At 42.4% G+C, this 27,333-nt stretch overlaps 1 protein-coding gene across 1 annotated transcript; it reads left to right on the top strand.

Annotated features, from left to right (window-relative positions):
* The first annotated feature begins 70 nt into the window (after positions 1 to 70).
* Positions 71 to 26,305, top strand: gart (phosphoribosylglycinamide formyltransferase). Its single transcript, XM_029741666.1, has 21 exons — positions 71 to 222; positions 2,557 to 2,706; positions 2,863 to 2,958; positions 3,184 to 3,358; positions 3,568 to 3,679; positions 4,285 to 4,353; positions 4,627 to 4,752; positions 4,892 to 4,979; positions 5,104 to 5,189; positions 5,499 to 5,667; positions 8,888 to 9,119; positions 11,380 to 11,474; positions 13,501 to 13,610; positions 14,004 to 14,202; positions 14,504 to 14,755; positions 15,142 to 15,294; positions 17,603 to 17,806; positions 18,068 to 18,232; positions 21,461 to 21,733; positions 22,028 to 22,143; positions 25,648 to 26,305. Exons 2-21 carry the CDS (start codon positions 2,562 to 2,564, stop codon positions 25,843 to 25,845), a joined length of 3,063 nt encoding a protein of 1,020 aa, XP_029597526.1. The 5' UTR covers positions 71 to 222; positions 2,557 to 2,561; the 3' UTR covers positions 25,846 to 26,305.
* The last annotated feature ends 1,028 nt before the right edge of the window (positions 26,306 to 27,333 follow it).

Genomic DNA, 27,333 nt, shown 5'->3' with positions numbered 1-27,333 from the left:
ACTAGGAAAAGTCCGACTTGTTAACTGGTTGAATGCGGCACGTGTATAACAAGAACCAGTTAAAGGCTAAAATGTACGAGTTTGCTAGTTTCGACTAGAAATTTAACGCTGCAATACTCCGCGTGCACACAGGGTAGTCTCCCCTAGCCGTGGGCAAGGAAAGTACATTTGGACGTGGGCTCTGTCATCAAAAATACGAACTCGCCACTACACAAGATACATGTGAGTTTGGCTTTAATAGACTTAATCTAAGTTGTTTCATGAGAATTTGCAGTGTTGCGCGTGTGGTCACTGAATCGAAGTTTTACCATCGTGATGCTAATTATAATTTGGAATCAACTGGGGAAGTTGGCTACAGTACCTAGGTAAAACTACAAGAACACGGCTCATTGCGAAAGCGGGTGATTATTGTTAGTATTTTTGCATGTGGCTGCAAATATATAGATACGTCAATGAAATTAGCAAACGATAGTGTGGCGAAACTACAGCTTTTGAGTTAACTGGCTACAGTTGTAGCTAGCTAACTATGTAGTTTAACTTTGCTTGTGGACCCATTCCACCCACATGTTAAATTGTAGCCAGTGGGCTTCTTCTGCCATCGCTGTTCAACAAACTTTGTAAAAAAAGTTCCTTGTCCACCCTGTGTTTTTAGTGCTGATTGCATCAATTGTGCTGATTTTAAAATAAAAGCGATGAGCTGCGGACAATCATTTATACATTTTAGTAAATTCTCTTCAAAAGTTCTCAATTCTCTGTAAATGAGTAGTCACATTGCCTCGTGAGTCACATGCGTGTTTCCAATCAAAGGGAGCTAGTCGACTAATTGGGAACCACGCGCATCATGTTACTCACATTATCTGTGTGAAAGCTCATATTTGATAGTCTGCTGATGTAATTTAGATGTTGTACATACTCCTCAGGAATTGTATCATTAGGCGTATATGCCATTCCAGGGGGTCATGGCTAGAAGGGATCCAGCTTTTTGTCAAATTGAACGTAAAAATGTGTTTATTTATTTCATTTAAGCTAACCCTTTTCCTAACTTTAACTTAGCAGGTTAGGATAATTAGGTGTTAATTATGCTGCTTATGTTCTCCTAACCTGCCATGAAAAGTACATTCTGACGTTAATTTGGCAACTGATCCCTTCTAGCCATGACGTTCCAGAGGCATGTTCAGCAGGATTCAACGTTCAGATAGAAATGGGCTATGTAGATCAAACAGCCTCTCTGATATGTAGAGTAAGGAAGCACATCGACTCTATTCACACATTTCAATCTGCAACGTTCAAAACGTTTGGCAACTGAACATTGCCTGGTAAAATGGGAGATAGGACTGGTTTACACTCTGAGCCCCTAGTTTGTTTGTTTGTGGGGAGGGGGAGTATTGATTGGGGCAAAGGTGCATGCCCACCACTTCTTCAACCCAAGTACTGGCCATCTACAACAGTGATAGCAAACTCAGATGCGGGTGGGGGCCACCAAAAACTCAATGATGGGCACAGTTGCTCGACGGTCTGCATACCCACAGCCTTACCCACCCCACCTGAGTGGCTCCCCTGTTGACAGTGGAGAGAAATGGTTGCAGATCTGTTTTTATATGACATCTGAGTGAGACTGACTAACAAAATCAACGGGGGGCCCACTGGCCGTTAATTCAGCAATCCCGCACCAAAATGTTGCTGACATGGTCTAATTGACTGTCAGTGACTGATGTAAGAAGAACAATAAAAAGCTGCTGATCCATAACCAAATGTGGATATTGCACCTTGTCTAGTCTAACTGAACAGTAAGTTGAGACCCCGACATCGTTCCCCATTTTGGAAATTGATCCGAGGCTCTTGGGCTGCCCGTTGCCCATCCCTGATCTACGTCTTTCTGAGGCAAATTAAACACAAAACAGTATTCAAGGGATTGTACATGTTAGGCCCCCCCAACCTGTTTCTATTGTCATTAACACAATGATACATGATATGTTGCTTAAAATGTGGTTGTTTTTTTATGCAAATTACACAGTTTTTAATGGGTCCCTACACAGAATGGGCTCTTGGACAATGACAACTAATTGGAGACAGATTTTTATGGGTGGCAGTGTCCCTACCAATATGATGTATGAAGAGGTGATTTAAATGCTAGGCCCTAGCAAAAGGTCACCAATCCTTCACAGCAGCCTGGTGATGAGGCCTTGGGTAAGGTCCTCATTTGCAGGCTCCCTGCACCATAGGTCAATTTTCACATGCAATTAAATAGCTTCCTTTATGGATGATAAATTAGTAATTTGAGAAGCTGTTTTATTTACTGTCGCTGTTAATGCCCAGTGACTAACCTGGGTTGAATTCAGAAGGGTGCAATGTTCTGAAGGTTGCAGATAGAAATGTGTTGTATAGAGCTGACAAGTTTCTTTATTTTACATGTCAGAAGCATGTCTGTTCTACAGAATATATTTCTGTCTGAAAGTTCCATGATGTTGTCTTACTGAGCACCATCCTGGTTCGGTGATGTGATTTGATCACGTGTGTATGTTGTGTGATTGGTTTTTCCATCTACCTGTCATTCAGTTGCCATGGCAGTGCGGTTGCTGGTGATTGGCAGTGGTGGGCGGGAACATACCCTGGCATGGAAGCTGGCACAGTCACCACACATCCAGCAGGTCCTGGTGGCGCCAGGGAACGCTGGCACCGCCAACTGTGGAAAGATCTCCAACTCTGGTGAGAAGGACACACATAACTGTTGTTTCACATCATGATCTGTCTGAGGTCTTTTATGATCACCTGACATTACCAGGAATCGTATCATCTAGAAAAACTCTTAGCCACTCCGTTGCATCTAAAATTTGTGTGTGCGTATCTCCCCCCTCTGCACAGAGGTGTCTGTGAGTAACCACTCCATCCTGGCTCAGTTCTGTAAGGAGCATAGTGTGGGGCTGGTGGTGGTAGGGCCCGAGGTGCCTCTGGCAGCAGGTGAGTGGCACACATCCTTATCTTCCCCATTTCATATTCAGCCTTCTGAAACAGTACAGGTACATAGGAAATGTCAAGTTGGCCGTCATTGTAAACAAGAATTTGTTCTTAATTGACTCACTTGGATAAGTAAAGTGTAGAAAATATATAAGTATCAATGCACTATGAATATAATACTTTTCCTTTCCTCCCATTCTTCTCTGGTCCCCCCCCCCTCCCCCCCAGGCATGGTAGATGACCTGCAAGCGGCAGGGGTTCCGTGTTTCGGCCCCTCGGCGAAGGCTGCCCAGCTGGAGGCCAATAAGAGTTTCTCCAAGGCCTTTATGGACCGTCACGGCATCCCCACAGCCAACTGGTGCTCCTTCACCGACCCCCAGGAGGCCTGCAGTTACATCCGCACGTCAGTACTGGGCTGGGGTGGGGAGGGGGGGTGAAGTTGTTGGCTAGATGGGTCATGTTCATGGGAAAAGTGTTTCTAATTGGACAAGTCCAAGTAGTCTGTCATCTCAACAATGTGTCATTTGTGAGATGAATTTCTACCCATCTCCTGAACTGAAATATAATTGACCCTGCCTCTGTGGCTCTCTAACCTTTAAACCCTGACCCCAGGGCCAGTTTTCCTGCTCTGGTGGTGAAGGCCAGCGGCCTTGCTGCAGGGAAGGGTGTCATTGTGGCCAAGGACCAGGAGGAGGCTTGCCAGGCTGTGCTGGACATAATGAAGGTATCGTTTCAAAGTGACCCAAAGTTAGTTTTGCATTTCCCACCCTAATAGTTAAGAATTCCACAGTCTATTCTCTTTTGATTGTCACAAATGGTATCTGTGTGTGTGCCTCAGTACAGCAGTTTTCATAAGAATGTCGCTCGGCCTTGAATGTTGATCTTTTGGGGGAGATGAGGTGTCACTTATGCACACTCACTAGACTATATATACACACTCAATCTCACACACTACATACGCGCACACACACCGACAAAACAAATGGGCGTGCGTGTGCGCACACACTTTTACACTCATAATTTCCTGCTGCTACTCTGTTCTTTATTTTACTCTTACCTATCCTGATGCCGAGTCACTTTAACCTGCCTTCATGTACATATCTACCTGAAATGCCTCGTACCTCTGCACATTGATCTTGTACTCCCTTTTTATATAGCTCCATTCTTGTGTACTTTATTTTATTCCTCTTGTTACTATTTTATATTTTTAAACTCTGCATCGTTGGGAAGGGCTGGTAAGCAAGCAGTTCTACACCAGTTGTATTCGTTGCAACTCGACAAATCCAGCTCCCATTTTAAAGATAAGGTGTTTGTGTGTGTGTGTTGCAGGACAAAACGTTCGGCTCTGCCGGGGAGACTGTGGTGGTGGAGGAACTGCTGGAGGGAGAAGAAGTGTCTGTGAGTGTCCGGTCCTCTTTCTTTTTCTTGTGAAATACCCACGTTTACATGCACAGTGGGCAACATTTTCGTCACGCAAAATGGCACAGATCTATGCAAAGAATACATTGGATAATGTGCTTTCCATGTCTATTTGAAATGTTATGGTTATTTTGCTCACTGCCATTTGCTTGTGCAAAATGTCGGCCTGTATGTACCCTGACGACAATTCAATATGCAGTTCCATTATTGGCATTTACTAACTACTTTCTCTGTCTCTCCTTCCCTATGTAGTGTCTGTGTTTCAGTGATGGCTGCAGTGTGTCCCCCATGCCCCCGGCCCAGGACCACAAACGCCTGCAGGACGGGGATCTGGGCCCCAACACGGGCGGCATGGGGGCCTACTGCCCCACCCCTCAGGTACGCACACTTGACAACCACCGACCATTGTCTCACATTGCTCAGAATGTGTAGGACTCTCTCTCTCTGTGCACAACATGCTATTGTCTGTCCATCTGTTTGTCCTCTGTCTGTCAATCAAATGTCCATTTGTGTCCAGGTGTCTCAGGAGCTTTTGCAGCAGATCACAGAGACTGTCCTCCAGAAGACTGTGGATGGCATGAAGGAGGAGGGAACTCCCTATGTGGGTGAGTAATGAACTGCAGGCAGCACACTGGTTATTGAGTGGAAATGAAAGGGGTGCAAAATCTTGTCCCTCTTTCTCTCTTATTTGTCTCACTCACTCGTTTACATTTTGTCATCCTGTATCAGGTGTGCTGTATGCTGGGCTGATGTTGACCAAGCAGGGGCCGAAGGTCCTGGAGTTCAACTGTCGCTTTGGCGACCCAGAGTGTCAGGTTGGTTAACTGTGTGTGTCTGTGAGCATGTGTTATTGGTATATGTCACTGATCTATGTTATCATCATAGAGCTGATAAGTCAAGTTTTGCACTTGTACTCCACTAATGGGTAAGGTTAAGATAAATGGAGTATGAACTGGTCCTTAATCTGTGCCTATTAGGACAATTCAGATCTTGCCTGAATCATGTTCAGTTGGGCAAACCGTACCTAAACTTTTTGTAGTGGGAAAATGGAAATTTCAGTATTACATCCCTGTTTCACTCTGAATCAAAATATTTTCTTCCTACTGAATGTGACCCTGTTCCAGGTGCTGATGCCCTTGCTGAAGAGTGACCTGTATGAGGTGCTCCAGAGCACCCTGGAGGGGAAGTTGGCATCCAGTGCACCTGAGTGGCACCAGGACAGCTCTGCAGTTACCGTGGTCATGGCCAGCCCTGGCTACCCCGGCTCCTATAAGAAAGGTGTCGCAATCACAGGTAGGTACGCTTCTGTCGATCGCTACTTGACTGGGGTGTATTCATTAGTCACACTGTTGCAAAGTGTTTTGCACCGGAAATACGTTTCCGTTGGACAAATTCCTCCACGTTTCATTCTGTTTTCCTCTTCTTTCGTATGGTTCCCTTTTGATCCTAGTGAATATTCCCGTTTGGAACAGATTTGCTGTCAGTCGAAACCGATACTGAACAACCGACCTATCAACTAATTTCATAACATTTGCTCTCGAAAGTTGTAGTAGAATGCATAAGGTGCAATTTGTAAATTGGGTCATCAGTTCCTCTTGTCATGTCAGTCATTGCATAACTTAGAGCTATTTATAACTTGTCAGAAATGTCCAATGTTTTTTAGCCCAGATATCTTATAATGCTGGAAGGGGGGCCCTGAGTGGAAAAGTTGAAATGAGTGATGAACTTCACAGGGTGGTGAAAGTTTACAGTGATAAGCTTTTCTCCTTTTCAATAAATATTATATTATTCTGGTGACATGATAATGGATCCTTGGCTGCTGTTTGACAAATAAAAAAATATATTTTTTTTTTGTCCACAATAATCTCATGTGGGTTAAACCAGCGCTGTATCTGCGAACCGTTCTATATAGAGCACACGTGCCAAGACTAGAGTGTGCCCATTCGTGATATACACATTTATTGTGACACAACCATCAATTGAGTTGAAAACGCAATGGAAACCCATTTAACTTTTATTCGGGACTTGGGAATTTAACCCCAGAAGTTACTTTTATGGAAATGTATCTCTGGTGAAAAAATGCACTTAAAAAAATTATAATTTAAATGTGGATTTTAGAATATTTGCTTACAACTGATTTAAAGTAGGGGGAGATTAGGAACTCTCCTCATTTTAATTTTTTTGTATTGTTTTTAAATTATTTGTTTATTAATCTTTTTTTTGTAATTTTTTTGTATTGTTATTTATTTATATATATATATATATATATATATATATATATATATATATATATTATATATATATTTATTTTTTTTTTATTTTTTTTTCCTTCAATTTCTTTTTTTTTTAAATACATTTATTTGTAATAATGACAATTACAACAATACTGAATGAACACTTATTTTAACTTAATATAATACCTCAATAAAATCAATTTTGGTTTAAATAATGCAAAAACAAAGTGTTGGAGAAGAAAGTAAAAGTGCAATAGGTGCCATGTAAGAAAGCTAACGTTTAAGTTCCTTGCTCAGAACATGAGAACAAATGAAAGTTGGTGGTTCCTTTTAACATGAGTTCAATATTCCCAGGTAAGAAGTTTTAGGTTTTATTTCCCTCACCAACTTTAAACATCAGCTACCTGAGCTGCGAACCAATCGCTGTACATAGTCCATCTGTAAATTGCCCACCCAATCTACCTACCTCATCCCCATACTGTTTTTATTTTATTTACTTTTCTGCTCTTTGCACACCAGTATTTATACTTGCACATCATCATATGCTCATTTATCACTCCAGTGTTAAAATGCTAAATTGTAATTATTCGCTCCTATGGCCTATTTATTGCCTACCTCCTCATGCCTTTTGCACACAGTGTATAAACTTTCTTTTTTTTCTACTGTGTTATTGGCTTGTTTGTTTACTCTGTGTTGTCTGTGTCACTCTGCTTTGCTATATCTTGGCCAGGTAGCAGTTGTAAATGAGAACTTGTTTTCAACTAGCCTACCTGGTTAAATAAAGGTGAAATAAAAAAAATAAAAGGTTGTAGTTATTATAGGACTATTTCTGTCTATACGATTTGTATTTCATATACCTTTGACTATTGGATGTTCATATTGGCACTTTAGTATTGCCAGTGTAACAGTATAGCTTCCGTCCCTCTCCTCGCTCCTACCTGGGCTTGAACCAGGAACACATCGACAGCAGTCACCCTTGAAGCAGCGTTACCCATGCAGAGCAAGGGGAACAACTACTCCAAGTCTCAGAGCAAGTGACGTTTGAAACGCTATTAGCGCGCACCCCGCTAACTAGCTAGCCATTTCACATCGGTTACACCAGCCTAATCTCGGGAGTTGATAGGCTTGAAGTCATAAACAGCGCAATGCTTGAAGATTCGCAAAGAGCTGCTGGCAAACGCACGAAAGTGCTGTTTGAATGAATGCTTACGAGCCTGCTGGTGCCTACCATCGCTCAGTCAGACTGCTCTATCAAATCATAGACTTAATTGTAACATAACACACAGAAATACGAGCCTTTGGTCATTAAAATGATAGAATCCGGAAACTCCTTTCGAAAACAAAACGTTTATTCTTTCAGTGAAATACAGAACCGTTCCGTATTTTATCTAACGGATGGCATCCCTAAGTCTAAATATTGCTGTTACATTGTACAAAATTCAATGTTATGTCATAATTATGTACAATTCTGGCAAATTAATTACGGCCTTTGTTAGGAATATATGGACTTCACACAGTTCGCAATGAGCCAGGCGGCCCAAACTGCTGCATATACCTCGACTGCTTGCACGGAACGCAAGAGAAGTGACAATTTCCCTAGTTATAAGAAATTCATGTTAGCAGGCAATATTAACTAAATATGCAGGTTAAAAAATATATACTTGTGTATTGATTTTAAAGAAAGGCATTGATGGTTGGGTACATTGGTGCAACGACAGTGCTTTTTTTCGCAAATGCGCTTGTTAAATCATCTCCCGTTTGTCGAAGTAGGCTGTGATTCAATAAGAAATTAACAGGCACCGTATCGATTATATGCAACCCAGGACGCGCTAGTTAACTACACATGGTTGATATTACTAGTTTAACTAGTGATTATGTTAGATTGATTTTGTTTTTTATAAGATAAGTTTAATGCTAGCTAGCAACTTACCTTGGCTTCTTGCTGCCCTCACGTAACAGGTAGTCAGCCTGCCATGCAGACTCCTCGTGAGTGCAATGTAAGGCAGGTGGTTAGAGCGTTGGACTAGTAACCGGAAGGTTGCAAAAACGAATCCCCGAACTGACAAGGTAAAAATCTATTGTTCTGCCCCTGAACAAGGCAGTTAACCCACGTTCCTAGGCCGTCATTGAAAATAAGAATGTGTTCTTAACTGACTTGCCAAGTTAAATAAAGGTCTAAAAAAAAAAAAAAAATCGGTGTCCAAAAATACCGATTTGTTATGAAAACTTGAAATCGTCCCTAATTAATCGGTCGACCTCCACTCTCTTCTCTCTCTCAGGTCTGTCTCAGGTGGAGGAGACGGGGGTGCAGGTGTTCCACGCCGGCACGTCACTGAAGGAAGGGGGTGTTGTCTCCAGCGGGGGGCGTGTCCTCACTGTCACCGCTGTTAGGTCGTCCCTGGAGATGGCCGTGCACGCAGCCAATCGGGGCGTGGCCGCTGTGGGGTTCCCGGGAGCAGTGTACCGACGTGACATCGGTCACCGAGCCATCGCCCACCTCACCCAGCACAGGTGTGTGTGAGTGGACAGGGTGGACATGCACTGAACACACAAACACTCCTCATTCATTTCACTGTAATAGTTTGACCATCTTAATGTTAGAACCCTACATTTTGTTTGAGTACATATTGACAGGAGGGAGTATTGACTAACCCTAGACAAAGTCTACCTCTGTTTGTCTGATGTTTACAGTTGAAGTCGGAAGTTTACATACACTTAGGTTGGAGTCATTAAAACTCATTTTTCAACCACTCCACAAATTTCTTGTTAACAAACTATAGTTTTGGCAAGTCGGTTAGGGCATCTACTTTGTGCATGACGCAAGTAATTTTTCCAACAATTGTTTACACAGATTTAATTTATAATTCACTATCACAATTCCAGTGGGTCAGAAGTTTACATACACTAAGTTGACTGTGCCTTTAAACAGCTTGAAGAATTCCAGAAAATTGTCATGGCTTTAGAAGCTTCTAATGGGCTAATTGACATCATTTGAGTCAATTGGAGGTGTACCTGTGGATGTATTTCAAGGCCTACCTTCAAACTCAGTGCCTCTTTGCTTGATGCCATGGGAAAATCAAAAGAAATCAGCTAAGACCTTAGAAAAAAATTGTAGTTCTCCACAAGTCTGGTTCATCCTTGGGAGCAATTTCCAAACGCCTGAAGGTACCACGTTCGTCTGTACAAACAATAGTACGCAAGTATAAACACCATGGGACCACGCAGCAGTCATACCGCTCAGGAAGGAGACGCGTTCTGTCTCCTAGAGATGAACGTACTTTGGTGTGAAAAGTGCAAATCAATCCCAGAACAACAGCCAAGGCCCTTGTGAAGATGCTGGAGGAAATAGGTACAAAAGTATCTAAATCCACAGTAAAACGAGTTCTATATCGACATAACCTGAAAGGCCGCTCAGCAAGGAAGAAGCCACTGCTCCAAAACCGCAATAAAAAAAGCCACATTACTGTTTGCAACTGCACATGGGGACAAAGATTGTACTTTTTGGAGAAATGTCCTCTGGTCTGATTAAACAAAAATAGAACTGTTTGGCCATAATGACCATCGTTGTGTTTGGAGGAAAAGCGGGAGGTTTGCAAGTCAAGAACACCATCTCAACCGTGAATCACTGGGGTAGCAGCATCATTTTGTGGGGGTGCTTTGCTGCAAGAGGGACTGGTGCACTTCATGAAATAGATGGCATCATGAGGATGGAAAATGATGTGAATATATTGAAGCAACAGCTTAAGACCTCAGTCAGGAAGTTAAAGCTTGGTCGCAAATGGGTCTTCCAATTGGACAATGACACCAAGCATATTTCCAAAGTTGTGGCAAAATGGCTTAAGGACAACAAAGTCAAGGTATTGGAGTGGCTGTCCCAAAGCCCTGACCTCAAACCTATTGAAAATTTGTGGGCAAAACTGAAAAAGTGTGTGAGGAAGGAGGCCTACAACCAGGAATGCAGGAATGGGCCAAAATTCACCCAACTTATTGTGGGAAGCTTGTGGAAGACTACCCGAAACGTTTGACCCAAGTTAAACAATTATAAAGGCAATGCTACCAAATACTAATGAGTGTATGTAAACTTCTGACCCACTGGGAATGTGATGAAAGAAATGAAAGCTGAAATCATTCTCTCTATTATTCTGACATTTCACATTCTTAAAATAGTGGTGATCCTAACTGACCAAAGACGGGGAATTTTTACTAGGATTAAATGTCAGGAATTGTGAAACTGTGTTTAAATGTATTTGACTAAGGTGTATGTAAACTTGTGACTTCAACTGTACATTTGGCCCAGAAACGATGTGCATTTAGTATGAATTTACTATGAACTCTCACATTCCAGTAGAGATTGTCTAGTTACATTTCATTCTGCATACTGTTATCGTGTAGAATTCCAGTCTGACTTTTTGTTTTCATATTTGAAGAACATTCCTAGTTATTTATGTTGGATTGGTGTTATCCTGGTAACCTGCATTAAATTGTAGGTTGGCCTAGCTAGCACATGACTTATGATTTGTACCCCTTGTTAAGAATTGGTCGACCCAAAGTCATTCTTATACATGAGTTTTTATTGTTTTAGATTCGTATGATTAAACTTTTTCTGGTATTGTGAGGTAGAAGCTGAGTTGAGGGACCACCTGATTTGACATAGACAGATAATAGCCTGTTGCATCACTCTGACATTGGTAGAGGGCAAATAGGTCAAGCCTGATTGGGTGGTCGTCTCACCATAACCTATGACCCTTGCTGTGTGTCCCTCCCCCAACAGAGGCTTAACTTATAAGGACAGCGGAGTGGACATCGCCGCGGGAAATCGGCTGGTAGACATGATCAAGCCATTTGCCAAGGCCACCTCTCGCTCAGGTAGTCACGTCAACCCACTCTCATTGTCAACCCACTCTCATTGCCGTTAATCAGAACAGCTACAGCTGAGCTACTAGCTAGACAGCCTGAAGAACTGCAGTGCTTTTCCCAAACTCATACCTATCCACTTGTAATGATCTGTGTAAGATTGGATATATGATTAGTTTCACAAATCTCACTGAGTACCCTGCCAGTTCCAATTCCACCTTTTGAACTATTCCGGTCAACTAATCGTCAAGCCTCTGATTAGTTAAATCAGGTGTGCTGGTACTGGAATTGAACAAATAAGTGGAATGGCTGGGCAACACTTATGGCAAAAACCTATACCTAGCCTATTTTTAGAGGGACAAGATGCTTGGGGTCAGTTTGGGATTGGGCATTTCATTACATGCTCTGCTCTAAAGCAGTCTCTCAGTCAACCTATCATGGTTTCAACTTATCCAACTAATTATGAAGCACCAAGAAGGTAAATGATTGTCCTTCCCTTGTGAAATGAACCTGAGGAAATAAATTAGGTTATTTGTCTTGTCTACTTTATCTGGGTGTTGGATAATTAAAGTAAGTGATTTATTGTAGTGCCCAGGGCTTTAACAAATACTGTACCTGTAGACTGTGCAATCGCTACAGTTTTACTAAAACAGAATTTGGAACAGTTTTCTCGATTTGAACTACAAACACATTGCTGCAGGAAGCTTAAATTAGTTTTCACCAATATAAAATAAGCAAAAAAAGAAACGTTCCTTTTTCAGGATCCTGTCTTTCAAAGATAATTCGTAAAAAATCAAAATAACTTCACAGATCTTCATTGGGTTTAAACACCGATTCCCATGCTTGTTCAATGAATCATAAACAATTAATGAACATGCACCTGTGGCATGGTCGTTAAGACACTAACAGTTTACAGACGGTAGACAATTAAGGTCACAGAGGATGAAGGAAGACATCCTCCTCCCTCATATGGTACCCTTCCTTCAGGCTCATCCTGACATGACCCTCCAGCATGACAATGCCACCACGCACAGAACGAGCAGTATGGCTGATTTCCTGCAAGACAGGAATGTCAGATATCTGCCATGGCCAGCGACGAGCCTGTATCTCAATCCCATTGAGCACGTCTGGGACCTGTTGGATTGGAGGGTGGGGGCTATGGCCATTCCCCCCCAGAAATGTCTGGGAACTTGCAGGTGCCTTGGTGAAAGAGTAGGGTAACATCTTACAGCAAGAACTGGCAAATCTGGTGCAGTCCATGAGGAGATGCACTGCAGTACTTAATGCAGCTGGTGGCCACACCAGATACTGTTACTTTTGATTTAGAAAATAAATGCAGTTGACAGAGGATGTTTCTTTTCTTTTTTTCCTGAGTTTACATATGGGTGGATGGATTGATTGATTATTTTAATTATTTAAGACATACAGGTAGCTGCCAAAATAAAGGAAACACAGTAAATGATGGATACAAAGTATATTGAAAGCAGGTGCTTCCATACAGGTGTGGTTCCTGAGTTAATTAACAACCCATCATTGTTATAGTCATGCATAAAAATGCCTGGTTGCCCATTTTAATTTTCCTACCATGGGATCTGTGACTTTGATAGAGGGGTCTCAAAGGAGCATAGGGGGTTTAAAGTGTGTCTGTCAGTCACCAGATCTCAACCCAATTGAACACTAATGGGAACACCAACAAACACCGTTGACGGAATTTATTGTGGAAGAATGGTGTTGAATCCCTCGAATAGAGTTCGGCACTTATAGAATCTATGCCAAGGCGCATTGAAGCTGTTCTGGCGTCTCGTGGTGGCCCAGCACCCTATTAAGACACTTTATGTTGGTGATTCCTTTATTTCGCCAGTTACCTTTACATCAACAAGATATTTCTTTGATCCTAGACTGGATAGTAAAAAAAAAATTGTAATAATATTCTATGTTTTTAATTGGTGTATAACTTTTTCCCTGATGTGTTCTTCGTTTGTAAAAGACCAGTGAGTGTGTAGTAAACAGTAGCTTTTATTCCCCTCCTGTCCACCAGGGTGTAACGCTGAGCTGGGAGGCTTCGCCGGCCTCTTTGATCTCAAAGCTGCAGGCTTCATCGACCCCATCCTGGTGTCTGGGACAGACGGAGTAGGGACCAAGCTCAAGGTATGCATGACTTTTCAAAACAGAAACTGTATATGAGACATTGCAGCCAGCCACGTTGCATGTTTTGGTGCTGGAATAAAGCTAGGGAGCATAATATTCCAAGTACAGGCTTTTTGTTATTATTTTTTTTTTATCAGTCTTTTTGGCCTTGCAAAGTTAGCTGTAGGATCATGTGCATATGTTTTAGCTGTTTCTCAATTACTCTGATTCCTCACATCCCGTCTCCTTGCCTCTGCTGTATTGGCGGAGAAGGTCCAAGGTCCCCATCCTTAGACCTCCTTCGCTAATGTGTTTTAAGCAGGTGAGGAGAGATTATGCCAGGAATCACAAAAACATTAAGATCGTACAACCTCTTCATGACTTCACCTCTGCCCTCATCTCTGCCTTCTCTAGATTGCCCAGGCATGCCAGCAGCATAGCACCCTGGGACAGGACCTGGTGGCCATGTGTGTCAACGATGTGCTGGCCCAGGGGGCGGAGCCTCTCTTCTTCCTGGACTACTTCTCCTGTGGCCGTCTGGATGTGGGCGTGGCCTCCGCCGTGATCAGGGGCGTGGCCGAGGCCTGCGGGTTGGCGGGCTGCGCTCTGCTGGGTGAGGGGGACAGTCTGTCATCGTTAAGATACATGGATGGGTGTGTGTGTGTGCGCGCTCTATTTTGTGTGTTCAGGCGGTAAGAAAGTGGAGATGCTGGCTGTATACTGGGGGTGTAGCGAAAACAACAAAGTAGGGTTTTAGTTGCTACACTGGAAACCATCTGTATTTTGGGTGTGAGCCAGCCATCAATTTCTGGGTTCTATATTGTGTGTGCGCGCACATTTGCAACTGCATGTATGTGTGTTTGATCATATATTTCTGTTAACAACTGTGTGCGTTTTTCTATTCGTTCATCTAGGCGGCGAGACTGCGGAGATGCCCGGGGTGTACGGCCCCGGAGAGTACGACTTGGCAGGGTTCTGTGTTGGGGCAGTAGAGAGGGGCGCCCTGCTACCCAGGCTGGGGGACATCTGCGAGGGAGACCTGCTCATCGGGGTGGCCTCCTCTGGGGTGCACAGCAACGGATTCAGCCTGGTTCGGAAGGTCCTGGAGAGGGCAGGAGTCACCTACAGCTCCCCTGCACCTTTCGGGAAACCTGGACAAACCGTGGGTAGGTTAATGAGATCATACAAGCTCTTACACAGAGTAGACTTATGTTTCTTTGAGAGAGAATTTCTCTGGGTGTGTCTGCCCAATCTTTCTTCTCTCGTACTTTCTCTTGAAAGGAGGTAAATGGACACTTTTGTGGTCATTTATATTTTCCATTAAGTAGGGTTCACCTGCGTGAGGTGTCTTACCTTGTACTATCTTCCTGCCTGTTAGCGGTCTTATCCCATTCTCTATTGGTTTTCTTTTGTACTGTTCAATTGTATTATTGTACAGTTTATCTGGGTCCTAGAAAGGTGCTCTATAAATCCAATGTATCATAATTAAAGTAATTCCCCGTAGAGGTCCCTTTTCCCAGTCTAAAGTCCCCCCCCCCATGTTGATTGACAGGCGAGGTTCTCCTGACGCCCACGAAGATCTACAGCCGCCTGCTCCTGCCAATCCTGCGCAGCGGCGCCATCAAGGCCTACGCCCACATCACTGGGGGCGGCCTATTGGAGAACATCCCCCGAGTGCTGCCTCAGGAACTGTCCGTTGACCTGGGTGAGAGAGAAGAAAAACACTTTTCTTATTGCCCATGTTTGGTTTTTAAAGTGTAGTGGTAAACAATGTATATGAGGATGAAACAGTTGTCCATATCAGATACCTGATGCTGTTTTGAGTTGTACTAACTGTGTTTTTGTCGGAGACAGCCCTACCAATCTTAGTTGACCGAAAATTGTCTGTTCTTTCAACCAATCGATTGGTTAAAATTTTTTAACATGTATTTTTCCATATAGACACACCCTATTTGTTTTAATTAAATCAACTATATGCATTGAGCTTGTCTGATGCTTAAAGCTTACCGTTTGATGAAATAAGACAAATGCCTCGGGTGCCGAGATCTAGATAACCAGAAGGCAAAAAACCTTAACCTGAACCAACTATTCTCCTCCCACTCGTGCTGACTTTTGCAGATTCTGCCATTACTCTCCTGAAGTGCCGGTAATAGGCTACAAGAGGAGTCTGCAACCTTTCTCATGTGGAATGCCAATTTATCTTACCATTTTCACCTATCTGCGTGCCAGTTATGGTTTTCATATGCACATTTTTGCGAAACAGTTTAATTGATAATATCGTCTTATCTCAAAGTCATTGTCATGTGGTTAATCAAAATTCTATCTAAATGGAAATGATACACACCTAAAAATGTATTTATTGCCATTGACAACTATGTACAAATATGTAACTATGTATAAAGCCAACAAATAAAAATTGCAGCCTGCAGGTAGAAAATATCCTGATTTAAAAATAAATATCCTATAAATCACATTGGTTACACATGGCCTGTCTGCAACAAACTTGAAACATTGTATCATCTATTTGCTTGGGCCTGGCCTGAAGCTTGCTCTAGCGAACTTAAAACGATGTCTAAAATATTCTGGGCCCTCCGTTTCCAGCGCCAGTGAGCTCGGGACAGACACAGCTGTAGGCTATTTGCACAAGGGATAAGAAGCAGAGCTTGACTTGGGCAGGAGCTCACCGGAGCTGAGTACCGACACCTCACATTTTCTACTGCTTGAGCTCCTGTTCCTCTTATAGAATATTAGCTAAAAGGTATTGTGGAGCTCCTAAATATAAACAGTACCAGCACACAAAATGAGTACCGGAACTTATTTCAGTCCATGTCAAGCACTAATAAGAAGTAATTAGGTAGGCCTTTATGACTTTTCCATTGGATCAGAGCATGACATGGTTATCGAAAGGGAGACCACTGGAAAGATTTTTCAAATGCATTGAGGAACTATTGTAATTCTCAAAGGATGTAAAAACAGACTTTGTTTGCTTGCTGTTTTGAGGTGAAGGAAACATTACTTTGAGAAGCTCCGCAGATCATTAGGGGTGGTGCGTTTAAGCCAATCAGAAATACTAGCAGATCCCCAAATCGGCACATTTATTTGCGCACAGGCCAGGTAGCCTATAAGCCTTTGTGTGCGCGTCCTTACTCAACATCGGCAGGAGTGCTCAAAACAAAAAGACGATGACTAAAACTCATAAATAGAATGAAATAAACCTTAACTTGTTTCTCACAAGTGTCGCATAGGTTGTGCACTCTGCATACAATGTGTCCACTCTGACAATGATACCGGGAAGACTGGAATAATAATATTGAATGCATTGAAATAAATTACTTTAACAAACATTGTAGATTAGGAATGAGTGGTAAATGTACTACTAGTGATTTTATGTAATGGGGAATTGATATATGCGAAAAAATGAAGTCATAAAAATGGATGGGGGAGAGCGCATTCTGGAGGGAAAAGTGCATTGTTCATCTGGGCGCATGGTCAATCTAACATCTGCGTTGTCATGCAGCATTTACAGTGATATGGCCTCAGCAGAAGTTGATTCTTGCGCTTTGCTGAGCATTGTGGTCAAGGAATTGTGTTTGTATTTATACAGGAGGTACCACCCCCACCTACCTTCAACCAATCATGTCAATGTGGAGCTATACAGAGCCCTCAGCATTGTTACAAGAAATTGTGAGGCGCATGGTGGTACGGAGCTCGAATTGGCCTATGCATGTCTCTGGAGGCTCCGTAATTGCAATTGAGCCTCCGACCATACTTTCAGCTCAAGCATAAATTGGCTTTTAGTCTAGGCCCCCGCAATCGTTTAGTTCACTGAGATGGGCGTAAATATATACGTGTTTGTGTTACTGCTCGACTTAAATAATAATCTCGGTTGACCAACAGCCTAACGACCAAACAATCAACCAGTCGACTAATTGGGGTCAACCCTAAACTGTGGTTGGTATTTACTTCATATTGAATGCGTGTGTGAGCTGCTCTGTGTGCTTTGTCCCACCCAGACGCCTCCCGTTGGATCATCCCTCCTGTGTTCTCATGGCTCCAGGAGGAGGGGGGCTTGTGTGAGGAGGAGATGGGGCGCACCTTCAACTGTGGCCTTGGGGCCGTGCTGGTGGTGGCCTTTCCGGACGCCCAGAGGGTTCTGAGGCAGCTCCAAGCCCACGAGGATGCGTGGATTGTGGGCTCGCTGGCCCACAAGCAGCCTGGTGAGAGACGAGAGCTAAAGTATGCGTAGTGAAACTCATAACAATGCTACAGGAATTATAGGTTCTGTACACTCACAGAGCGATAAGGAAACAAACTATGTTGAATAGAATCAATCTTGTTAATGAGGAAATGCTCTTCAGATGTTCACATTAAATGTCATTTTTGTATTGATGGGTTCAAACGCACGCGCACACCGTTAACTCACACCGCGCTTTGTGGTATTCATCTTTGTCATTTTACTGAGTTGTGTTTGTGTGAAGGGGCCGAGCCGGTGGTGATCAGGAACCTGAAGCACAGCCTGCGTTTAGGCCCCTCTCCCTGTGTAGTAGACCTGGGGCCCATGCAGAACGGAGCATCTCAAGGGGACAGCAGTAGCACCGTCCCCCGCAAGAGGACCAGGGTGGGCGTCCTCATCTCAGGCACAGGTTAGTGTTGCGTATGGTGTGTGTCACTATCTGAAATTGAATACACTGCCAAGTGTCAACAGATGTGTATACCATTTTTTTAAATTTTTTATTACAAGCAAACAAACATCATATTCAAGTGATGCGCGCGCATTCTCTCATCAAATCTCTGTAGCAGAATTGGCTATGTACTAATGTCGGCACCAGGGTTGCCAGGTCAAGCAAACATTTCTAGCCCCAACGACCCCTCAACCCACCCACAAGGCCTGAAAACTAGCCCCGCCCAATATTTTACGCAGCAAGAGAAGTTGCCACATTTATCCAATAAACCCTTTTTCCATAACGTTATCGAGCAAATTAAGAAGGAATGACGGCTTAATTTGTAACAACATAGGCTAAGAAACAAAAATGTGTTTTTCCATCAAAATAATAATAGTGAGCATAAGAATGTCACAATAGAAAAGATAATTCACCCTTATTAAACTCGCCAGATCATTTTCCATCAATGGATGTCGAGTTAACGACTTTTGACTGCTATGATTGAGGAAGGAGGTGTGGTATATGGTCAATATATTACAACTAAAGGCTATTTTTTTGTCATACCTGTTGTACACAGTCTGATATGCCACAGCTTTCAACCAATCAGCGTTCAGGGCTCAAACCACCTTGTAATTATAACTGGGTGGTTCGAGCCCTGAATGCTGAATGGCTGACAGCCATGGTATATCAGACCGTATACCACGGGTATGACAAAACATGTATTTTTACTGCTCTGATTACGTTGGTAACCAGTTTATAATCGCAATAAGGCACCTCGGGGGTTTGTGATATATGGCCAATATACCACGACTAAGGCACGCCGCACGTAACAGCTCTTAGCCGTGCTATATTGGCCATATACCACACCCCCTCGGGCCTTATTACTTAAATAAATCCCTTTTGCGCATGTGCATAACTATAGATAAATCCAACATGAGAGTTTGAGTGATAAGTTGGCCAGAAGATCTCTGTGCAAGAAACACTTCGGAAATTTTTAAAATTTATAAAGTTAGGCTAATTTCTGTCAATTGTGCCATGTTATTATACTGAACAAAAATATCAACGTAACATGCCTGGTAAGTATGCAGGCCATGGAAAAACCTGGGACATTTTCTGCTTCCAGGAATTGTGTACAGATCCTTGTGACATGCGGCTGTGCATTGTCATGCTGAAACATGAGGTGGTGGAGGAATGGCACGACAATGGGCCTCAGGATCTTGTCACAGTATCTCTGCATTCAAATTGCCATCAATAAAATGCAATTGTGTTCATTGTCCATAGCTTATACCTGCCCATACCATAACCTCACCACCACCATGGGGTATTCTGTTCACAATGTTGACATCAGCAAACCGCTTGCCCACACAACGCCATACATGTGGTCTGCAGTTGTGAGGCTGGTTAGATGTGTTGACAAATTCTCTAAAACGACGGAGGCGGCTTATGGTAGAAAATAGAACATTAAATTGTCTGGCAAAAGCTCTGTTGGACATTCCTTCAGTCAGCATGCCAACTGCACGCTCCCACAACTTGAGACATCTGTGGCATTGTGTGACAAAACTGCACATTTTATAGTAGTGGCCTTTTGTCCCTAGCACAAGGTGCACCTGTGTAATGATCGTGCTGTTTAATCATCAGGTGGATGGATTATCTTGGCAGAAGAGAAATGCACACTAACTGGGATGTAAACACATAGGTGCACAAATTGAGAGAAATACGCTTTTTGTGCGTATGAAATATTTCTAGGATCTTTTTATTTCAGCTCATGAAAAATGACACTTTACATATTGCGTTTTATTTTTGTTCAGTAAAAAGTTGTCACGACATGCGCTGCTCTACACACGCACCACCGGCCCTCCCCACCACTCACTCACTCAGGAATAGCCTGCTCACTGCCTGATAATAGCAGTGAAATAGATACAGTACCAGTCAAAAGTTTGGACACATACTCATCCAAGGGTTTGTCTTTTATTTTTACTATTCTCTACATTGTAGAATAATAGTGAAGACATCAAAACTATGAAATAACACATATGCAATCATGTAGTAACCAAAAAACTAAGTGCAAACCAGATGGGAAGGCGTATTGCTGCAGAATGCTGTGGTAGCCATGCTGGTTAAGTGTGCCTTGAATTCTAAATAAATCACTGACACTGTCACCAGCAAAGCACCCCCACCTCCTCCATGCTTCACGATGGGAACCACACATGCAGATATCATCCGGTCACCTACTCTGCGTATCACAAAGACAATTTGGGCCTCAGGATCTTGTAAAATAATGGTTAAAAAACAACTAAAGGGGCACTATAAAATCTGAGATTCCCCCAAATTGTTGACTATTTTCCCAAATTATGTACTCACTTTTATTAATCACTCTTAAAATTACAATTATTCATGGAGAAACAACTAAATTCGATGTTTTGAGTCCATGTCGATGCTTAAAAAAAAAACTTTACAAAAACTTTTTCCCCTTTTTAATTGCTCATCTGCCCTTTTTTTCTTTTTTTTTTCTATGTGCATCTAGCAAGTGAGGAATGTGCCAGTTTAGCGACAGTTCTATACTGCTGCTGCTCATGTCATGGCAAGCTTTTCAAATAATAGATACAAATGATATGCTTACTCAAAATATACTTCTGCCAGGTAAGCCCGCTTTACAGTTAACATTTTAAATGAGGAAATTAATTTCTGTCAACCAACAAGACGGTTATCAGGTAAACTGGCTACACATGGAGCGATAAACGAATGCGTGCACCACAGACCGACGAGCAATATCGCTGGTAATTAATTTGGAGATGCTATGTTAGGTTTGGCATTTTCTAAGCCAATAGTGGCTAACCAGGGGTGGGATAATGTCAGTGTTGCATTCATTAGATAGTAGCTGTGGGCTTGCGGTGTCTGATACTTGTTTATGACCGTTTGCAGTGGAACACATGAAAATTGCATATATTTTAAGAATTATTTGGCGAGCTACTCATACGTGGCCAGTAGCTCGCGATCAACCTGTTGGAGACCCCTGCTGTAGTCCATTGTTAAATGGATAGTTCACCCAAATTTCAGATGGTTCGTTACTGTGAACGTTGTCTAAGTAGAGCCTACATATGTGTAGAATTGCAGTTAAGTGGATACTAGTGCCCCATAGCTAATTGCAGTTATAAGTTTAATTTTTATACTAGTGTGCAGTGCCTTAAGTGTATTGTGTGTGTGTGTCAGGCACCAACCTGCAGGCACTGATGGAGCAGGCCAAGAGAACGTCCAGCTCAGCAGAGATCGTGGTGGTGATCTCCAACCAGCCGGGGGTCTTGGGCCTCAAAAGGGCCTCTCTGTCTGGCATTCAGACACGGGTGGTTGACCATAAGCTGTACGGTAGCCGGGCAGAGTTTGACAGCACCATTGACCACGTGCTGGAGGAATTTGATGTGGAGGTGGTGTGTCTCGCCGGCTTCATGAGGATCCTCACAGGGTCCTTCGTCAGGAAATGGAACGGTAGGACCACCCAGCTTTGTGTGTATCAATAGTAGGTTTGTGTGTATTTTATCTGTGATGACAATGTATCACACAGAAAAAGTCCTTAACTTCACTTGCTCTCCCTTGAAGTTACATGGGGAAAGGAATGCTTTTTAAAATGTTCATCCCAGTCGAGCGCCCAAATTTATTTATTTTTTACTTTTTTGATGAAGCTGGGCTGGAGCATATTTGGGTACGCTTTCATTCTATTGTTAATGCTTTGATATTATGTTTGTGGGCACATGTGAGAATAATATATTTTGTGTGTTGTAGGAAAACTGCTGAACATCCATCCGTCCCTGCTGCCCTCATTCAAGGGGGTGAATGCCCAGAAGCAGGCTCTGCAGGCGGGGGCACGGGTCACTGGCTGCACTGTCCACTTCGTGGCTGTAAGTACTGTACTCAGAACAGATCCTGCCTCAGCTCACCAATACTAACCATAACCAGATGTTGCTATAAAAATCAGCTCGGATCAGATCTTAAAGCCAAACTTATCCTGTGTTTCCTGGTCCACTGCAGAACATTAGAAAAATGGATCCACATTTAGTTTTGTTATCCATATCTTGATACCGAAAAGGCTTTATCCAGAAACCCCTAGGGCTAAGCACAAGCTCCAAACGGATTTCTCTGATACATTAGGTGGAATTATAGCCATATTGCCTACACCTATCTAGTCCTTTCAGATACACAAGTGCCCAGGGTTAGAGGCTATGGGTTGTTCCGGGACAGGACCCTAGACTTAGACAACTTATCTTTTGTGTATCTATCTCCCAGTATGGTGTCTGAGCACGGCAGTGCCATTGAGGTCATCTACTACTGAAAGGGTGCATACCTATGTATAAAGCCAATGTTGGCGATTTACTGCCACCTGCAGTTATGGAATGTTTTACCACAAGTATAATTCATTGGCTGATCCCTCATGATGGATGGAATTATGTGTTCCTTCCTTAACCTGTCTGGGGTATGTGGGACACTAGCGTCCCACCGGCGGGACACACTGCCAACAGCCAGTGAAATAGCAGGGTGCCAAATTCAAAACAACAAAAATCTCATTCAAATTTCTCAAACATACAACTATTTTACACCATTTTAAAGATGAACTTCTCGTTAATCCAACCACATTTTCCGATTTCAAAAAGGCTTTACGGCGAAAGCATAGTATTAGATTATGTTAGGACAGCACCTAGACAAGAAAAACCACACAGCCATTTTCCAAGCAAGGAGAGGTGTCACAAAAACCAGAAATACAGCTCAAATGAATCACTAACCTTTGATGAGCTTCATCAGATGGCACTCATAGGACTTCATGTTACACAATACATGTATGTTTTGCTCGATAAAGTTCATATTTATATGCAAAAAAAAAAACATTTTTACATTGGCGTGTAACGTTCAGAAATGTTTTGCCTCCCAAAACTTCCTGTGAATGAGCACATCAATTTACAGAAATACTCATCATAAACATTGATACAATATTAAACTGTTATTCAAAGAATTATAGATGCACTTCTCCTTAATGCAACCGCTGTGTCAGATTTAAAAAAAACTTACAGCGAAAGCACACTTTGCAATAATCTGAGTACAGTGTTCAGACACAAAACCAAACCCGCCATTTTGTGGAGTCAACAAAACTCAGAAATAATATTACAAATATTTACTTACCTTTGATCTTCATCGGAATGCACTCCCAGGATTTCCCAGTTCCCCCAATAAATGTTAATTTGTTTCGATAAAGTCCATATATATGTCCAAATACCTCCTTTTTGTTTGGTCGAGGACTCCAAATGCGCTGTGCTCGCGCATTAAGTTCAGACGAAAAGTCAAATTACAGTTCGTAAACATTTCAAACGATGTATAGAATCAATCTTTAGGATGTTTTTATCATAAATCTTCCATAATATTCCAACCGGACAAGACCTTTGTCTTCAAAAAAGAAAGGGAACACAGCTAACACTCACGTGAGTGCGCCCCACTGAGCTCATGTCATTTTCTCACTCATCTACTTCCAGGAGCTCTTATTCTCCCCCTATTCACAGTAGAAGCATGAAACCACGTTCTAAAGACTGTTGACATCTAGTGGAAGCCTTAGGAAGTGCAAAATGAACCCTAAGTCACTGTATAGGCAATCACTTGAAAAACTACAAACCTCAGGTTTTTGCCTGCCATATGAGTTCTGTTATACACAGACATCATTCAAAGAGTTTTAGAAACTTCAGTGTTTTCTATCCAAATCTACTAATAATATGCATATCCTACCTTCTGAGCCTGAGTAGCAGGCAGTTTACTACGGGCACGCCTTTCATCCGGACGTCAAAATACTGCCCCCTAACCTAGAGAAGTTAACCTCTCTGGTATCATTGGGATGCTAGCATCCCACCTCGACAACAGCCAGTGAAATTGCAGGGCGCCAAATTCAAACAACAGAAATCCCATAATTAAAATTCCTCGCCATTTTAAAGATAAACTTCTTGTTAATCCAACCACAGTGTCCAATTTCAAAAAGGCTTTACGGCGAAAGCACCCCATGCGATTATGTTAGGACAGCGCCTAGCCACAAGAAACCATACAGACATTTCATAGCCAAGGAGAGGACTCACAAAAGTCAGAAATAGCGATTAAATTAATCACTAACCTTTGATCTTCATCTGGTGGCACTCCCAGGACTCCATGTTACACAATAAATGTTTGTTTTGTTCGATAATGTCCCTCTTTATGTCCAAAAACTTCAGTTTAAATTGGCGCGTTATGTTCAGTAATGCATTGTCTCAAATAACATACGGTGAAATTGCAGAGAGCCAAATCAAATTACAGAAATACTCATCATAAACATTGATGAAAGATACAAGTGTTATACATAGGATTAAAGATACAGCGGCTGGATTAACAAGAAGTGTATCAGATTTCAAAAAGGCTTTACGGCGAAAGCACACCATGCGATTATGTTAGGACAGCGCCTAGCCACAAAACACCATACAGACATTTTCCAGCTAAGGAGAGGAATCACAAAAGTCAGAAATAGCAATTTAAATTAATCACTTACCTTTGATCTTCATCTGGTGGCACTCCCAGGACTCCATGTTACACAATAAATGTTTGTTTTGTTCGATAATGTCCCTCTTTATGTCCAAAAAGCTCAGTTTTGTTGGTGCGTTTAGTTCAGTAATCCAAAGGCACAAAGCGCGCTCTCAACACTCAGACGAAAAGTAAAAAAAGTAGAATAAAAGTTCGTAGAAACATGTCAAACGATGTTTAAAATCAATCCACAGGTTGTTTTTGTCATAAATAATCAATATTTCAACCGGACAAAAGCTTCGTCAATAGAAAAGGAGAACCAAGAAAGGCGCGCTCCCCATCACGCGCTGGCTTCATGTCTGGAAATTTCCACTGTCCACTCATTGAAAGTGCTGTATCTCCCTAATTTTTCAGAGTAAAAGCCTGAAACAATGCCCACATGTAGAAGAAGCCATAGAGATCGTGAACTGGGTCCTAAGTCTTTGTATGGTGGATAGGCTTTCGATGGAAAAACAGCCTTTCAAAATAATAGTACTTCCTGGATGGATTTTCCTCAGGTTTTTGCCTGCCATATCAGTTCTGTTATACACACAGACATTAAAGTTTCTAAAACTGTTAAAATAGTGTTTTCTATCCAAATCTACCAATTATATGCATATCCTAGCTTCTGGGCCTGAGTAGCAGGCAGTTTAATTTGGGCACGCTTTTCATCCAAAATTCCAAATGCTGCCCCCTACCTTAGTGAAATTTTAACCCATAGGAAGTCCCCCAGTTGACTACTTCAAAATGGCAATGCGCTGCTAAAACAGGCTTTTGGGCAGAGTTGTCTTTGGAGAGGACCTAAATATTTCCCAGCTTTCTCAACTTCCTTTTATCCACAGGAAGAGGTTGATGCCGGGGCCATCATTGCTCAGGAGGCGGTGCCGGTGTTGATGAATGATACTGAGGAGAGCCTATCAGATCGTATCCGGGAGGCGGAACACCGGGCCTTCCCTGCCGCCCTGGAGCTGGTGGCCGGGGGCGGCGTGAGGCTGGGGGATGACGGACGCGTTATCTGGAACCCCAACGCACAGGGCTAAACCTCAACACAGTACCACCACACCTGCCCCAACACACCTGGCCCCCATACCCAAAATACCTTACCCCCCTACCTCAGAATACATTGGGCCCCGCCTAAAAGCAGTGGCTCTACTGACCTGCATAGCAAATAGATTGCCTTAGTGTAAGCAGTGTCTCCCATGACAATACCTCCCAACTGGTTTCTTCCAGATACATTCCTTGTGCCATTGCTACAATGTCAAAATAACTAAGTAATTCCCCTTGTGCACATTCCATGTGTACTATTATGTAAGAATGTTACAGTAGTACTTGACCTATGATTTTAGGTATATCCTCAACATTGCATGACCAGTCATAGCAAGTCGTAGTATGATTGTCATGAAGTGGGTCAAGGTTGTTCTCTGCATATACTTTAACACTTAGCGACAATGCCGAAACTGCTATTTCTGCCTGTCCTTGCATTAAACTTGCTCTGTTGAACAACTGTTTATTTTGTAGTTTATCGGCAAACCAGAAAGACTTCGTCAGACTTAACATACAATAAAGTTATTGAAATGTAACGTAAGGCTTATGACAGTCTTCCCTGCAAACCAAAATCGGTTCTGAATGTTCTCAGAATATTTCATTAGGTTATGTGACAGGTGTTCCAACATAAAATATTTCAAATTTACTGAATCATTTAATGTTCGTATTTAGGTTGCACAACATTCCCTTGTTACAACTGAAAACATTAACAAATTACCTAGCTCCGTTGTACTTTACCTGCACTCTCCTCCTTGGTGTAGGCATTGGTTAGAATTTTCCATTCTCTTCTACTAGTCAATTACTTTCAAATTATAAAGGAGATAAGTGTACACTTTAGGAGAAAGGACGCAGACCTGGGCCACATTTAGCTAGTGCATCCCTTGACGTAATCACTTATTACAAATAACTGGAAAGGTGAAAGCTGGTTTAACACTTATTACGTTAAGGCATGCCCTTGACTTCTTAAGTAGTCTTTCCTTGATGCCTCTCATCTCAAAGCACAATGGATCCAAGCTCCGTTCAATGCGTTTTTAGGAGGCGAGGGCAGAAGACTGAGAATTTAGAATAAGCCCTGGAAATGTTGTTCAGTTGAAGTTTCATTATTCTTTGAGGGATTCGATTAATGCCCCGGGTGAACCTGGTTAGTGTTGATTGCCTCCTGGGCGGGCGTGAGCCAGGTGCTTCGTTCTGGACTAAAACCTAATTATGATAAGTGTACAATATTACGCACTGGATCTTTAAAAAAATACAGCTTTTACATTACCCTGCAGTTTACCTATAAAATGGGCTAATGGTGAAGTAGACATACTCGGTATTCATTTCATAAAAGATAAGTAAGCTCTCCACAATGAATTTCAATAGAAAACTTGCAAAAATAGACAAGATCCTACAACCATGGAGAGGTAAATACCTGCCTATTTATGGAAAAATTACCCTGATTTTACTCCTTAGTCACATCTCAGTTTACGTACTTATGGCGCTGC

Source organism: Salmo trutta, chromosome 39, assembly GCF_901001165.1.
Source record: "Salmo trutta chromosome 39, fSalTru1.1, whole genome shotgun sequence".
Lineage (NCBI taxonomy): Eukaryota > Metazoa > Chordata > Actinopteri > Salmoniformes > Salmonidae > Salmo > Salmo trutta.
Note: the sequence above shows the minus strand (reverse complement) of the source record. Positions and strands in the feature narration are given on the sequence as shown.